Below are 10,910 nucleotides of genomic sequence, written 5' to 3' on the forward strand. Positions count from 1 at the left end.
GCTTTAATATAATATATAGTTTTAGCCTAATCCGCTGCAGCATGCTTTAATCAGCATAGCCAAGTGATTCATCTGCAACAGTGCATGGTTCATTAGGCTAATGCCTCGAGGTTGTATAAGCCCATAGTCAAATCAAGACCTGAATATAACTCCCAAGACTTTCGCGCAGTTTGCCACGTAAAAATGAGAAGGAATTTGGTGTTTCCACTGCTAGGACTGCTGTCAATTGTCCGTAGTACGGCTGCAGTAGCTTGTCCATTTCAGCAATACTGCTCCAATGGAACCACACATGTGCTGTGCTTTAAAAGGGTAAAAACATAGATATAATTATTATTTGTTTTGTATTTAAATAAGTTTTCAGAAGTTAGAGTCATTCCATAAGCGATGTGGCGATAAAAAATATCGTTTAATTTCCATTGACGGAAGTCTGAGGGAGGACGTACTGTTTCGTTTGAATTACGCGCGCAACTTGGTGGCCAGTGGGCTATTTGATTTCCCAGCGGCAGCCAATATGCCGACCCTCACGTGGGATGACTTTCTCGTCGAGACAGCCGAAAAGCTAGCGTTTACGTGTGATACCACTGGGCAATACTGTTCCAACTCCAAGGCATATCATTATGTGGCCTCTGTGCGAATCGGGACCCATTTTGTAAAAGAAGTAACTCAGAAGTCTGCCGTTAAGGATCTACTCAACATTTGGATTCGAGATATGTTGGGTTGTAAACTGAGTGGAGAGGGCTTAATAACGCGAAAGAATGTGAAGTGAGTACTACAAACGATCATAATTCATTTAGATCTAATGGTGATTCATTTTGTTGTATTGAAAATACCTTTTGAAATATTTGTAGTTAACTCTTTTTGCATTTTATTTATCTTTATTATGTTAGGAACACAACCTGCCTAGGTCACTTCACGCCTCTACTCGAGGATCATTGCAATAAAGTTGGATGTGTGATAGTCGCCACTTTAAATGAGAATGGGAATACCGCTGCAGCAGATCTGATTTGCAATTTAAATCGAGCTAACGTCAATAGTGGCGTACCTTATACAATCAGTACAGTGCCAGGAGATAGATGCAACCAAGGAAGGGATTTCGTATACGAGTTTTTATGCAAGCCCAGTGAACCAGTCGAAAATAATTATATACCGCCAAAACGTAGCCTGGACTATAATCACAGAGATATTCTAAAAGAACCGTTAATCGTGGACATAGTTAAAATAACCTAAAAGGCAAGAACATATGAGAAAATTACTGTCTCCTGTACCCTTCAATGTACTAATATTCTAATTATTCTACGCTCCTTTTATGTGAACACACATCCTAATAATAAATCCTGTAGCAGACAGACTACTATATATGAAACTCTCAGAATGCGATAACATTTTTTTTTAATTTTTAATGAAGTGTGCATGGTATACAAAATCTGAAAATTATAAAGTCTGTCCATTCGATACATGGATCTACACAGAATAACTCTGCAATCTCTAGCTCTAAAAGTATTGAAGCTACAAAATACAAAGTCAAATTATTGATTAGGAAATGTGTTGAGTTGAGGGAAAAATATTATGAGCTCCTGTTGTATATGTTGTACACGAGTATACATGTACAATATCAAGCCTCTACCTTTTGTGGATTACGAGATCTTTGCGTTCATAAGATTGCAGAGACGGACGGACGAACAGGACTAGAGCAGCTCGGCTCGTCATCCTGATCAGGAATATACATATTTGATTTATGGGGTGTGCTACGCCTCTGTTTTCTGTCGGTTACATACATTTACACAAAACTAGTATACCCTGATTTTGCTGATTTTCAATGGGTTGAGGGTATCAAAATGAAATGAATTAATTAATTGTCTAAATATTATGCGGTTGTGGCCATGACCGTGGCCAATGGACAATGGACCAGGTGTGTGTGTGTGCTTTTGATTCTGGTTGGTCTTGAGCGAGATAGCAACGCTTTGGCGTTGACAAATCGATTTGCTGACCAACTCTATAAGAGAGTGTGCTCCGGGGCCAGAGCTGAGCAAATTGGCTGCGTTAGCGAAATGTTGTGGACTAACTGGCTGTTGGCTGCACTGTGGCAGTTGTGCTGCATTTGGCCAAGGATTCCGGCCTTTGACTATTGTGATCCTACGCTCTGTCCGGGACCCGAGAAGCACATTGCCTGCAGTAATTTTGGTGTAAGTTCGATGAGGAAAAAAAAAAACCCCCCCACTCGTATCGTCGACATTAAAGTGCGGAAGATTTTTGCAGGAACTGGCAGATACCTGCAGTCCGGATGCGCATGTGGTGCGTATTACGCCAGATAGACGGAATATGATTCTCAATGAAATGAACGAATACCGTGATCGGATCGCAGGCGGTAATCTAGTGGGTTTCAATCCGGCCACACGCATGGCCACGCTCCAATGGGACCCGGAGCTGGCCAGCTTTGCGGAACTGAATGTGAAGCGCTGTGCCCTGGTCAATGATCATTGCCGCAACAGCGATCATTTTCGCAATGTCGCCCAGGTGGTGGCCGAGGGCGGCTGGCAGGGTACGCCAAACGATGGCACGGCAACAAGCGGTCCCACTGAATACCATACCGAGGATGAGGTGATCAAGGCGACGCTGGAGCAAATGTTCGGCGAATACAAGGAGTGCAGCATGCGTGACATTATGGCCTACAGTCCGCCAGCCAACAGGTAAGACTGGCTGACGCAGGTGATGGGTTCGCTGTGCAGTCCTGATTGAATCTGAAAGAATTTTGCATTTCCGTATTAGCAAGTGCATCGCGTACTTCACACAACTGGTCAGGGACAGCACCACCCACGTCGGGTGCGGCATACTCCGTCAGACGCGCAACACCAGCAACAATGAGGGCCAATGGGTGCTCAGTACGCATCAGTATATGACCTGTAATTTTGTCCGGGGCAACGATGTGAATGCGCCGGTTTATCAGAGCGGCGATAGGGCGGCCATCGACTGCCGCTCCGGACGGAATCCGCAATTCATCAATCTGTGCTCCATCAACGAGATATACGAAAATTATGGCATAGTTGGCTTAAGTTTCTACTAAAAGGTCATACTATATTTGAATATATGATGTATGTATATGATATGCACTGATGGTTAAATATAAAAATAAAAATTAATTTTCATTTTAAAAATGTGGTTTCTTTTGGAGTAAAATATATATTTTTTAAAAGAATAAAAAATAAATAAATAAAAATTATACAATAACAATAATAATTTAAAAAATATATAAATAAGAAAATAATAAATAAATATGCATATGCATATGCAAAAATAAAATATATAGTTTTGTTAGTAAAATAAACAACATTTTTTTAAATACATATACTTTATCCGTATTTTTAAAGTATTCACTAACCTTAAAAATTTATCATACTTTATACTTTATTTATAATATTTTATAAATACATTACGTTTGTTGTATTTTAATATATATTTAAAAAATATGTAAGGTTTGACAAAAATATATTTATAAATACAAGATTAAATAAAATATTTATATAAATTAAATAAAATTGTTTAGATATTATAAATATATTTTATAAATATTAGAAAAAAATACGTTTTATAAATAAAAAATATATTGATAAAATATTTTTGTAAATTTATGAAAATATGCAGAATATTCTATATGGTAGTTGGACATATAATTTGCTTACAAGTTGGAAAAATGCTGATTGGCATAATATATATATTTTGAAGTGACTTCCAATAAACTTTAGTTTTGTTTTTAATTTGTTTTTAGATTGAAATGTATTCGACTCTTGTTGTTTGTGCTTCGCTTACAGCTGCCGACAGTTGTTCCCCTTTATTTATTTATTTTTTCTTTAGCTGCCACCTTTGTGTTCGCTGCGCTGCTGCAGGTGGTTGTGCTCTGGCATGCCACTCAAAGTCAGTGTGGTGCAAAGTTTGTCGACAATTCAGCATCGCGTTCAGCGTTGACAACTTCAGCAAACAACTTTTATCGCTCTCTTGCCACACCTTCCTCAATTTGATGCGCTCTTTTTTCTTCTTCCATTTTTAAGTGGGGTGTTAAAGGGCATGGAGAAAGAGAACAATAAAAAAAATGAATACAAATAAATGCAAACACAACAAGAATACGCGACAACCGCAAGTGATGAGCAGCAAAATGTGTTCGCATTAAATAAAATATAATTTTCATAAAAAACGCTTGAAAAAATCTGACAAATGAAAAATGTTGCACAATAATTTTTCACAGCAATTTATTAAATGAAATCAGAGCATATTTGTTGTTGTTATTGGGCATTTATTTAAAAAACAATGCGCATTAATTGTAAAAGGCATGCTAACTATTTAATTATGCAACATTTCAATATTTTTTATGCGTGGATATAACTTTATATATATTTAAAATTTTTTGTTATTAGTTGCGCATGTGTACGTCATTAATTTTTAAAGCCTTTTGTAGAGTGCCATAAATTAACAGCTATTTATTGTAAATAATACATTAATTGCAAAAAAAAGTATGTGAAAATATGACATACATAGGTATATTAAAAACAAATATATAAATAAATATATAAATATTCATATATATTAAAAACAATAATATAATTAATATAATTTTAAAAGCCAAAACTACTCTAAGCTATCAAACAGAAATATTTTTAAAAATTTATTAATACTAGTTTATGTATTTATATTTGATATCTAAGGCCCGCCTGTCGTATGCGCAATTTCCCCGCATTTCAACCGTAAATACGCTTAAGTACCGTAAAAACTGTATAAGTTGTATTAAGTAGATTCTGAAACAACTCCAATGTTATGGGGCGAATATTACCCAGCAATACCTGGCATGCAAAGAGAAGGAAAATGATTGCAAATTTGATTAGCAATAGTAGTTTAGTTAATTTTAGTCACAGCGCTTACCGATGCCGGACGTTGTGCTCGCAGTATCATAAATTGTATATTCTTGCGTACCTTCACGTCAAAGGTGAACCACTCCGTCTCGTAGGCAGCCACAGCGATGGCCAGATTCTGGAATATATTACAAATACCCGTTAGACAACTACAACAACAACAACTACAAGTACAAGTACATCAATTCACCTGCTCCCTCAGCTCATTGGCATACCAATAGAGTGCCAATATCTGTGCGAGTATCATGTTTATATACGCACTCACAATGGCTATATGTGCAGACGAGTCCACCTAGAAACGGCATACATACACACATATATACTGCAAGCATGGCAAATCCTCGCACACACACACACAAACGCACTTACAAACATCAGCATGAAGAGCAGCGCACAGAGCAGCGCACCAAAGGCCAAAAATTCCACCAGAAATATATAAGTAGTCAGCTTATTGATGGTCTGTACATAGCTAGTAGATGGGAGAGTTCATTGAATATCTGCAAACTTGCTCTTCTTCATCTTTTTACAGCTTACTCAATGATCCGCTGATGATAGATAATGCATTCGATTATTTCCAGCGAGAGCTGCTGGGGATTGAGCAAACGCTGCCTGAGACGTCGCAAACGATGCTGCAGCGACTGGCACATCACAATGCCGAACATAATGAAGGCCACACAGAGACTCGTATAGGGTATATACATGCAGCAGCCCATCGGTGTGATGAGCATGTGAAAGACGAACCAAATTTGATAGTAGGGTGTGGCATATTCATTCACGCCCGGTATCTTGCTGCCAAAGGGCAGAACTGCAAGTGCTCAAAGGTGATTTGATTAGGGCCAGATAATGACATTAGGTTGAAGCTTATTTGGATTAATTTTGTGGCCAGATAACGGCAGAATTTTACCCTCTTGATTAACTTTTGTGGAGAAAATGTTCGAAGGTAATTCGAATTTCAACATAATGACATTAGCCGAAGCTTTTGATTAATTTTAGTTGATGCGAAGTATTTAGAGTAAGCGCTTAAATATTATAATATAAGGTTACGAATGAAAGCTGTCTATTGATCAAGAGTATCAGAGCTTTCAAAGGTGATTAAAGTTAATGGATGAATGACATTAGTTGAAGCTTTGCATTAATTTTAGAAAAGACAATTTTTTGGTAAACAAAACTTTTGTATGTATAAATATTACTTAAGATTTACCTAGTTAAACCTTTACTTTAAAAGCTGTCCTCATCTCAAATTTACCAAAATGAATGCAAAGCTCAACTTTCCCTTCCAACAACTCCCCACTCACCCCTCTCAGTGGAGCTCAGCGGATACAGACCAAAGCCAATGCAGGTGAGCAGTCCAAAGAAGAGATTCCCACGCGCCATAAGTCGACCCTGTCGAATCATCTTGGCCAACAGGTGGGCTATATAGCGATCATCCATGCGCGCCAGCTCATAGTACGAGCTCCTCAGATCGCTGATCAGCTGAATATAGCTCTGCTGATCGAACAGAAGTAGGTACGCGCGCAGCACCGTGTTTATCCAGAGCACCAGCATATAGGAGTTGCGAATGATGCCCGTGATGCCCTCGTTCGTCGTGCACATGTAGAGGATCTGGGTGAGCACATGGATAATGCTCAGTGCTAGGCAAATGTAGCGTTTCACATTCTTATCGTAGAGCAGCGCCCAGAAGCGCAATATGCGCACATTCATGTAAATCAATTGGATGTCCTCGAGCATATTGGCAGCTCAACTATTTGTCGATATGTGCACTCGGCTGACTTTTATATCTTTGCCCAAGGTTATGCAATAGTTATTATAATTTTGTTGTGCTGCCCTGACTCATGCCACGCCTTGCAAGCGCTCCCAGGCACAATTTTTAATGTAATTTTCTTCATTTTGCAATGCTCGCTCAGGGGGTGAAGATGAGGGTATATTCGTTTTGTTGAGAAGTCAAAGTGAAAGATTTGTAATTTATAATTTTATAAAGTTTTACCTAATCTGGGCAAAAAACTTGTTTAATAAAATATACAATATTTTTTATAAAAAAAAAAAAAATTATAAAAAAAAGGAAAGCTATGAAGTCTTCTATAGATGGGTATTTATTTACTGGGACTATCTGTCCTAGTGCTTTGGGAGCACGGTTATTATTAAATATGTAGATTAGCTTATTCTTTTAGAGAATGCACAAAAATTCCTTAAGACTTAACTAACTGCTATAAATTCCAATGGAATACTTCTTACTTGGAATACTTCTTACTTGATATCAACTCGAGCGTGTATCAACTAGTCAGCTGTAGCCCGCCAATTCATCCTGAATGCATTTTTCAGTAGCCCAAATTGCTGCACATGATTTGGCATTTTATTTGATTACCTGAAATATTATACCAATTTTTTGTATTATTTTTTGCTTAACTTTTGTTTGCATTCTTTTTTATCGATTATGAAAAAGTGTGCAGAAAATATGGAAAATCATATATTTGCTGTTTGGTAAAGCTTTTTACTGAATAAATAAATTTAATCTGTGTTTGTGCCTGTGTGTGATATTATGCTAGTCACAAATATTCTGTCTCATAGTCTATTTGATAGACAATGTTTATATAATTACAGCAGAGCAATCAGCCACGATTGATAATTTTCCATCATAGTTGATAATAAATTGGTTGCATTGACAATTGTAACTGTAATGAGTATATGTAGAATATATCATTGTATATAGATATATATGCATGTTTATTTATTTACACAGCAATCAGCGAAATTTCACCATTTAGTTGATTAGGCAAAACTAAACAATATTGTTTTCATAGCCAGAGATAAATAGTATAATATTTATTTACTCAAATTGCCCATTTGAATACTCTTTATTAATTTGCATTTACATTATGGGAAGTTAAAAATATAAAATATATTGTTTGGGTATGGCAGAGGTCAAAGCCTTAAATTGAATTAATTTGCATTTAATTTAAATGCAATTTTATTAATACAAATGTTAATTTCGTAATAATAAAAATAAAATAAAAAATGTAAAAACTTAATAAATATATTTTAAACATAAATAAATGGTAAAAAAATAAATGTTTATAAAAACATAAATAACAAAAATTAAATAATTTATATATGAACGAACATTTAAAATAAAATTTATTTTATTATTTATTGTTATCAAGAATTAATTCTAAATAACAATTTGTTAAGCCAGATCGACAAAGGCCTTCAACAATATAAAAATTCATAAATAATTGAAATAATAATAAATATTTATATCTAAAAATATCAATATAAAACTACATTGCCTTAAATATTTAACTAAACGTTTGTCTTTTTTGGCATACCCAATAAATCAGTGTTTACATATGATAATTATCTTTCATTTAGATTATGCCTTCGATTAAGTACATCCCGAGTGCCCAAAATATATTTCATTTTTAGTTGGATTTTATATTTAGTTATAGACGAACTTTGGATGCAACCAGTTCGAGATGGTTTTGATAATCGTCACCTTTTTGCTGGTACTGCTGGTGCTGCTCTACAAATATGCCATGGATCCATATAAGACCTTCGAGGAGCGTGGCGTGGCGCATGGCAAACCGAGACCCTTACTGGGGAATTTAAGTGTGCGTGTTTTACTGGGACGTAAATCGTTTCTGAAGCATCTCATCGAACAGAACATCGCGTTGAGGCATCACAAGATCTACGGCTTTTACAATCTGCGCGAACCATTCTTTATATTACATGATGTGGAGCTGATCAAACGTGTGGGCATCCAGGACTTTGAGCATTTCATCAATCATCGGCCAATGATACCCGAGACGGGTGAAACAATCTTCTCGAAGAGTCTGAACGGACTGAAGGACGACAAGTGGAGGGAAATGCGTAATACGCTAACTCCATCCTTTACGGGCAGCAAATTGAAGGCGATGTTCGAGCTGATCAACGAGTGCAGTGTGGAGGGTGGACGTTATTTAGAAGCCGAGCTACTTAAGAGCAACAAGCGAGAGATCGACCTGGAAATGAAGGATTATTTTGGAAGATTTGCCAACGATGTTATTGCATCGGCAGCGTTTGGCATCAAGGTCAATTCGTTTGTGGATAAAAATAATCAGTTCTATACGCTAGCCAACTCCGTGATGCATTTCTCGTTTCTATCCCTAATCAAGGTTATACTGTATGGCATTATGCCGAGGGTTATGAAGGTAGACTGTTATTATTATTATTATTATCATTTACCTTTTATATAAGTAATTCCAATCCATTTCAGGCCTTGCGCGTCAAACTCTTCAATGGCAAGAAAATCGATTACTTTTGTAGTATCGTTTTCGATGCCATGAAATATCGCAGAGAACATAACATAATACGACCCGATATGATCCATTTGCTTTTGGAGGCCAAGCGGCAATTTCAACAGAATGAAACAGTGGACAGCTCTACGGAACGCGCAGAGTTCAACGATGAGGATCTGTTGGCGCAGTGTTTGCTGTTCTTCTTCGTGGGCTTCGAGGTGATGTCGACTAGCCTCTGCTTTCTCACCTATGAGCTCTGTCGCAATCCGGACGTACAGGCGAAACTGTATGAGGAGATTTCAGCCGTGGAGCAGGAGCTGCAGGGTCAGCCGCTCAGCTACAATATGTTGGCCAAGATGAAGTATCTGGATTTGGTCATATGCGAAGCGCTGCGTATGTGGCCGCCTGCGTTCAGCTTGGATCGGATGTGCGGCAAAGATATCGATATGTACGATGAGAATCAGGAACTGTTGGCCAAGTTTCGAAAGGGCGACATTATTCAAATACCGATTATAGCGCTGCATCGCGATCCTCACAATTTTCCAGAGCCAGAAGTCTTCAAGCCGGAACGCTTTTTGGATGAGAACAGGGCGAACATAAAACCCTTTACGTATTTACCTTTCGGCGTGGGACCACGCAGTTGCATAGGTATACAAAATATACATAATAAAAAATAATAAATGTTAATTTGAAGCACTCTCTTTACAGGCAATCGCATGGCTTTAATGGAAATCAAATCCATCATCTATCATTTGGTTAGCAAATTTGAATTGTTGCCAACTGAGAAAACGGTCAAGAATATGCTGGAGAGCCTCAAGGGTTTTCATATGCAGCCCAAGGAAAAGTTTTGGCTGAAATTGGTGCCCAGAAAATTGGACTAAATACAAAGGCGAAATGTTGATTCTATGGCAACAATCTATATTGGCTGCATTTGCTATAAAAGTAGATAAGATAAGATTATAATAATAAACGATAATATCAGCTGCTTAAGCCTGATAAGGCGTTTAAGTATATGGATTTATATAATGAATATTGGACAAATTTATAAATATAAATATCATCTATGCAAAAGTAAATAAAGTTTGATTACTTTGAACTTTTGATTGATAAATGAATAAAACTATGAATCATGTGTTAGCCTATCCATTTGTTTTATTTTTGCTCAATGTTATTTAATCTAAGCTCTACGGTAATTGATATTGTATTATCATATACATATATTCTATATTATAATCTATCTTTTCGTATTCTCACTGATAGCATATCAAACAATTCAACAGTAAAATTTAGACAACAACAGCACCTCTAGAGATAAGACATTGCTATAAACAAAAAAATATTTATCATCAAAACGTTTTGCTTGGTAATTTGTTGTTTATCTGTTTAGGGTATTTAGCAGAGGGTGTGCTCATTTCGAAAAACACTTTGCAATAGCTGGAGGAATAGCTGTGAAAAGAAATTACGCTTGTGCGAGCCTAAGTCTTCTATAGATTTTTGAGAGCTCAAATTTTTCATTTTATATTATACAATTTTTTTATTTTTATATTTTAAGCTTGGTTAATTATTTTTATTATTATTTTTTAATATCACACACAAAAGTTAGAGCATTTAATATTCTTATACTGTTTCATAGAGTAATTAATTATATTTATTTATTTTTGTCTACACTATAAACAACTTTTGGGCTAGTTGCTGCTGTTATGCTCTTCTATAGATTATATAAAATAAATATTCTTATATA

General features: G+C 36.4%; 4 protein-coding genes and 1 long non-coding RNA gene across 8 annotated transcripts; 4 read left to right on the plus strand and 1 right to left on the minus strand.

Moving 5' to 3' along the window:
* The first annotated feature begins 127 nt into the window (after positions 1-127).
* Positions 128-1,342, plus strand: antr (antares). Of its 2 annotated transcripts, none has more exons than XM_018102918.3 (3): positions 128-309; positions 362-762; positions 888-1,342. In XM_018102918.3, the coding sequence occupies exons 1-3, from the start codon at positions 184-186 to the stop codon at positions 1,225-1,227; spliced, it is 867 nt and encodes a 288-aa protein (XP_017958407.1). In that variant the 5' UTR covers positions 128-183; the 3' UTR covers positions 1,228-1,342. The 2 variants fall into 2 exon arrangements, with proteins under 2 accessions (XP_017958407.1, XP_089118504.1); XM_089262378.1 differs by having other exon boundaries at positions 365-762.
* A 671-nt stretch (positions 1,343-2,013) lies between these two features.
* On the plus strand, positions 2,014-3,137 carry LOC108653733 (antigen 5 like allergen Cul n 1). Of its 2 annotated transcripts, none has more exons than XM_018104473.3 (3): positions 2,014-2,183; positions 2,257-2,687; positions 2,746-3,137. In XM_018104473.3, exons 1-3 carry the CDS (start codon positions 2,049-2,051, stop codon positions 3,059-3,061), a joined length of 882 nt encoding a protein of 293 aa, XP_017959962.1. In that variant the 5' UTR covers positions 2,014-2,048; the 3' UTR covers positions 3,062-3,137. The 2 variants fall into 2 exon arrangements, with proteins under 2 accessions (XP_017959962.1, XP_017959963.1); XM_018104474.3 differs by having other exon boundaries at positions 2,016-2,183; positions 2,767-3,137.
* Positions 3,138-4,627: 1,490 nt separating this feature from the next.
* Positions 4,628-6,626, minus strand: Or49b (Odorant receptor 49b). The gene is made up of 6 exons (XM_018104489.2): positions 6,194-6,626; positions 5,433-5,703; positions 5,268-5,367; positions 5,089-5,190; positions 4,909-5,016; positions 4,628-4,829 (listed from the first exon to the last, which is right to left on the minus strand). The coding sequence occupies exons 1-6, from the start codon at positions 6,624-6,626 to the stop codon at positions 4,728-4,730; spliced, it is 1,116 nt and encodes a 371-aa protein (XP_017959978.1). The 3' UTR covers positions 4,628-4,727.
* Positions 6,365-6,762, plus strand: LOC149091003 (uncharacterized). Of its 2 annotated transcripts, none has more exons than XR_016197107.1 (2): positions 6,365-6,504; positions 6,570-6,762. It is a non-coding gene; the product is annotated as an uncharacterized LOC149091003 (long non-coding RNA). The 2 variants fall into 2 exon arrangements; XR_016197106.1 differs by having other exon boundaries at positions 6,383-6,504; positions 6,565-6,762.
* Positions 6,763-8,325: 1,563 nt separating this feature from the next.
* Positions 8,326-10,230, plus strand: LOC149091004 (putative cytochrome P450 9h1). The gene is made up of 3 exons (XM_089261515.1): positions 8,326-9,082; positions 9,148-9,817; positions 9,878-10,230. Exons 1-3 carry the CDS (start codon positions 8,369-8,371, stop codon positions 10,048-10,050), a joined length of 1,557 nt encoding a protein of 518 aa, XP_089117641.1. The 5' UTR covers positions 8,326-8,368; the 3' UTR covers positions 10,051-10,230.
* Positions 10,231-10,910: the final 680 nt, after the last annotated feature.

This window comes from Drosophila navojoa, chromosome 5, assembly GCF_054131105.1.
Source record: "Drosophila navojoa isolate 15081-1374.11 chromosome 5, UAZ_NAV_1.0, whole genome shotgun sequence".
NCBI classification, from domain to species: Eukaryota; Metazoa; Arthropoda; class Insecta; order Diptera; family Drosophilidae; genus Drosophila; species Drosophila navojoa.

Coding starts and splice junctions, on each gene's coding strand:
- LOC108653733 (XM_018104473.3), top strand. CDS start 2,049: ATGTTGTGGACTAACTGGCTGTTGGCTGCACTGTGGCAGTTGTGCTGC. Junction 2,184..2,256: donor TTGCCTGCAGTAATTTTGGT/GTAAGTTCGATG, acceptor AGATTTTTGCAG/GAACTGGCAGATACCTGCAG. Junction 2,688..2,745: donor TACAGTCCGCCAGCCAACAG/GTAAGACTGGCT, acceptor TGAATCTGAAAG/AATTTTGCATTTCCGTATTA.
- Or49b (XM_018104489.2), bottom strand. CDS start 6,626: ATGCTCGAGGACATCCAATTGATTTACATGAATGTGCGCATATTGCGC. Junction 5,704..6,193: donor GCTGAGCTCCACTGAGAGGG/GTGAGTGGGGAG, acceptor GAGCACTTGCAG/TTCTGCCCTTTGGCAGCAAG. Junction 5,017..5,088: donor CCAATGAGCTGAGGGAGCAG/GTGAATTGATGT, acceptor AATATATTCCAG/AATCTGGCCATCGCTGTGGC.
- LOC149091004 (XM_089261515.1), top strand. CDS start 8,369: ATGGTTTTGATAATCGTCACCTTTTTGCTGGTACTGCTGGTGCTGCTC. Junction 9,083..9,147: donor TTATGCCGAGGGTTATGAAG/GTAGACTGTTAT, acceptor AATCCATTTCAG/GCCTTGCGCGTCAAACTCTT. Junction 9,818..9,877: donor GGGACCACGCAGTTGCATAG/GTATACAAAATA, acceptor CTCTCTTTACAG/GCAATCGCATGGCTTTAATG.
- antr (XM_018102918.3), top strand. CDS start 184: ATGAGAAGGAATTTGGTGTTTCCACTGCTAGGACTGCTGTCAATTGTC. Junction 310..361: donor ATGTGCTGTGCTTTAAAAGG/GTAAAAACATAG, acceptor ATAAGTTTTCAG/AAGTTAGAGTCATTCCATAA. Junction 763..887: donor ATAACGCGAAAGAATGTGAA/GTGAGTACTACA, acceptor TTATTATGTTAG/GAACACAACCTGCCTAGGTC.